Source organism: Morone saxatilis, unplaced genomic scaffold (genome assembly GCF_004916995.1).
Source record: "Morone saxatilis isolate NCDOM2014 unplaced genomic scaffold, NCSU_SB_2.0 Contig6, whole genome shotgun sequence".
Classification (NCBI taxonomy): domain Eukaryota; kingdom Metazoa; phylum Chordata; class Actinopteri; family Moronidae; genus Morone; species Morone saxatilis.
The window spans coordinates 13601976-13605826 of NW_023340206.1; the positions used below are offsets into that span (position 1 = coordinate 13601976).

Here is a 3851-nt window from a genome sequence, read left to right on the forward strand (position 1 = left end):
TGCCGGAGGCGACCGACCCACCCACGCCGTCCAGGCAGGCGGGGTGAGAGGGCCGCCATGTGGGACAGCTGGGTGGGCGTTTGTCTGGAGAAGTGGCCGCAGTGGGGGCCTGGAGGTGAGCCGCGACGCCGCCGCCCACTTCGCCGCGGGGTTTGTATGAGATGACAAGACATGACGGCTTTCTACGGAGGAAGAAATAAGTTGAACACATTTCAAACACTGCGTTTATTGGTGAAAAATACGAGAACGTGAAACCATTAATGTTTGTGAAAACTGCAAAAATTAGTTCCTGGTTTCGTTAATGGGAGGTTTGTACACGCAGGTCAAAGTTAAAAAAACCAAAATTGTATTTCACTTACGATCATTTATGATAAAGAAAATATAGCTGAAAATGTACAATATGTAATTTCTGCCATAGAGGTCTCTCACGTCAAAACTACAACAAAAGATAAAGTGTGATCGTCAAAACTGCTGGCAACAATATTTAATATATTAACTTTATTCACTTGGTGTTTATGTGGAAAGGATTAAAAGATGAGTTTTCAGTAAAAAAAAAACCTTTATTGGGAAACATTTTCTGAAACAAAGTGTGTAACAGTGGATTTCTCCTCATCAATAACCATATTGTCTTTATTGATTATCTTCCGTCTCGTCTGCTCTCGGCGCTCTGCAGTCGGAGCCGAGCGAGCGCCTCCCGCCCTTCTGCCCGCGGGCTGTCCGTCCCCGAGCAGCGGATGGAGGTCGTCCTTCGCTGCCGTCGCTTTTCACCGACAGTCCGCAGACCTTGAAGGATTCTCTGATCAGGTCCTCGTTTCAGGCCGTCCCCAGGCGGCGAGCAACCCCAGTCCACCAGCAGGCGGCGGGGCGGGGATTCCTTAAGTAACCGTCTGCTGTGTACTCCTTATCGGCGACCCCGCGGCCACCGCTCGTAAGGCGTCCTGCAGACTCCGCTTGATACGGCCGGTTCCACATCACGTCGGTGGCTTGGATGTGTTTGGCGCAGCCTCTCGGGATCAACCGCCGGTCGTGATGTCGTAGCCGCGTCTCAGTTCGGCGCTCTGGTGGGCGCCGCTGATGGTTGGCAGCGGTACGGAGTCACCACACCAGAGGGCCGGCGCGCGCCGCGTCGGACCTCCCCAGCACGCGCTGCAGCCAGTCGGCGGTGAGGGTGTCGTTCATGAAGCCGTTGGTGGATGTGGCGAGGACCGCGCCGGAGACGTGCCGTCGCAGCACCGCCACTTCCTCCTCAGCGCCCCTGAAGGCGACGTACGGACGCAGCTTGGTGCCGTCCGCCTTGGCGGCGAGGACAACGGTGAGGTGGCTTTCCTTGCGCCCCCTGGTGGTCTGAGGATTCTCGCCACTCGTGGGGTACACGACGTGGAAGCAGAGCGCCGTCTCGTCCATCACGATGATGTCCTCCTCCAGAATCCCTCTGGACCTCACAGTGTTCCCGACGTGCTCCACGAAGGAGACCAGTTTGGCAGAGAGCTGCTCTGTCAGCGAGTCGGGGCGTCGAAACGAGGCGGCGTTGCGCTCCAGAAACTTTTGTAGCCAACCCGTGCTCGCCACAAACGTCTTCCCGCCGTCGCTCACTGACGGGTAGATCTCCAGCGCTTTCTTCTTTATCATGTTTCTGGACACTCGGCAGTGTTCTTCCTTCATGGAGGAGATCCACTCCGCCAGCCGCCGCTCCAGCTCCAGACTCAGCTTCTTCCTCCCGCCGCCGGTGAGCCGCGCCCGCCGCCGGTCCGCCTGCAGCAGCTCCTCCCTCTGTTTCTTCCAGTCCCGGACTCGCTTAGCGTCGATGTTAAAGTGCCTCGCCGTTTTCTCTCCCGAGTTTGTCTCCGCGAACCGCAGAACTCTCTCTTTGAACTCAAAATCAAATTTCCGTCTGGGGGCCATGTTCCTCGAGTTTTGGAAAAACGCGTACGGAGCTTCAAATGTGGCTATCGCTATGTGGTGGCTGAAAAGGGACAATAACAGTTAAATGAGAAACCCAGAACAACACAGTGCTGAAGATAACAGGAGTGCATTGTTCAGTTCACCAGTCACCTGCTTTTTACTTCATTACACACAAACTCACAACGGGTTTTCTGCAGTTTTCACTTTCTCTTTAAACATTTAATACTTATTAACTGTTGAATTAAACTGATTAAAAATGTGTCCTTTCACTGTTTTTCTCCTGAGACTTTATTTTAGACTTTAAAGATGAATTAAAAAGTATTAACTACTCCCAGCATTATAACTTATATAAGATTTATTTTCTATTATTGACCTTTAACTTTATTTACATCCGGACTCATTTAGAACCGACATTGTCTCTTTATCATTATATTATTAAACACTTTATTCCAGGACCTTACCAACAGTTTAACACACATATATATATATAATAATATAATAATATATATAATAATACACGTTGTATTAACGGTAAACGGCAGCTAACAGGCTCACGCGCTACAACCGGATGGGTTTGTGTGTAATGAAGCTCCTCGACCTGAACTGGAGTGAAAATCTCTGCGCAGAATAATAATAATAATAATAATATAATAATAAAATACTTTTATCGATAAATCTTCGTGTTTTTGTTCGGAACTCACCGACGACGCGCTCAGCCGATAGCGCTCGCTTCCGTGTTTACCTCCGGGACAGCCAATCGGCTCGCTTCAGCAGCCTGGCCACGGACCAATCACAACGATCCCGTTAACCAAGCTCTCGCACAAGTCGCTGTTATCGCGAGTTCTTCAGTTGTAATCGTTTATAAACGCAACAACAATCAAATAAATCAATATGCAGAACAAATGTAACCAACAAGCTGCAGCACTTTACAGAAAGTAAATAGATGAGTCATTTATAGATTTTAAAGCTGCTGATTGGTCAACTTATGTAACAGTATTACACAGCATCCTTTTTATAGATGATTCATATGCTACTGAGTAACTGTGTGTGTGTGTGTGTGTGTGTGTGTGTACTAAGGTGATTAATGAAGCTATTTCTGTCTGCAGGTGCAGATACCTGCTGCTGCGTGTGAGGACGACGGGACTACATCTCCCATCAGCCATTTCTGCATGACATCCTCTGTCAGTCAGGTGTGTGTGTGTGTGTGTGTGTGTGTGTGACTTCTCGTTAATCACGCAGCCGTCTAATTGGCTGCTCGGGGAGATGCTTGGTGTGTTGCCTAGCGACGGTTGATGTCAGAGGTAGAAACAGCCACAATAACAAACATCAGATCACATTTATTACCTGCAGCAAAGTTCATTTACTCAAGGTACGTTATTCATTCTGTTACTTTATACTTTATACTTTATACTCCCTTCCAGACAACTCCAGCTTAGTTTAGCTGCAGTTAGCCAGCTGGATGCCCTGTCTCACATCGCTCTTGGCTACTAGAACGCTATTATTTATTGTTGGCTAAAATCAGAATACATAAGTTAGCCGTTCACTTATTGGCAATAAAAAGTGATTAATACATAAAATAAATGCTCCACAATCTGACATTTGACTCCTTTAAATCTATTTGTCAGATACAGTTTGACTTCAGAACAAGATCTGAATACTTGTTCCACCACTGAGGAGGGGATGATGGGAGAGAGGAGGTTGGGGTCGAGCGAGGGTTGGTTTGACAGAGGAGAGAGAGAGAGAGAGAGGAGGGAGGGGGCTTTTATTGTGGTAGAACGAGGCAGCGACAGACAGGGAGGGAGAGAGAGAGAGAGGAATCTGTGTTTGAACTTGTGTTTTCAGTCTTTGCTGCTGAGATTCACTTTCACACACACACACACAGAGTGAGCGACGGCGGGCGAGCGAGGACGACATGCTCTGCTTAAAAGGTGAGAGAGAGAGAGAGAGAG

General features: G+C 48.4%; 1 protein-coding gene across 1 annotated transcript in view; it reads left to right on the plus strand.

Annotated features, from left to right (window-relative positions):
- The window catches only part of LOC118339703 (NHS-like protein 1), a gene marked incomplete at its 5' end in the record, with an annotated part of 3247 nt that extends 2364 nt beyond the window's left edge, over positions 1–883 (plus strand). Inside the window, 2 exon segments of the mRNA XM_035677402.1 lie at positions 9–154; positions 674–883. Coding sequence (XP_035533295.1) covers positions 9–154; positions 674–883 — 356 coding nt within the window.
- Between the last annotated feature and the right edge of the window lie 2968 nt (positions 884–3851).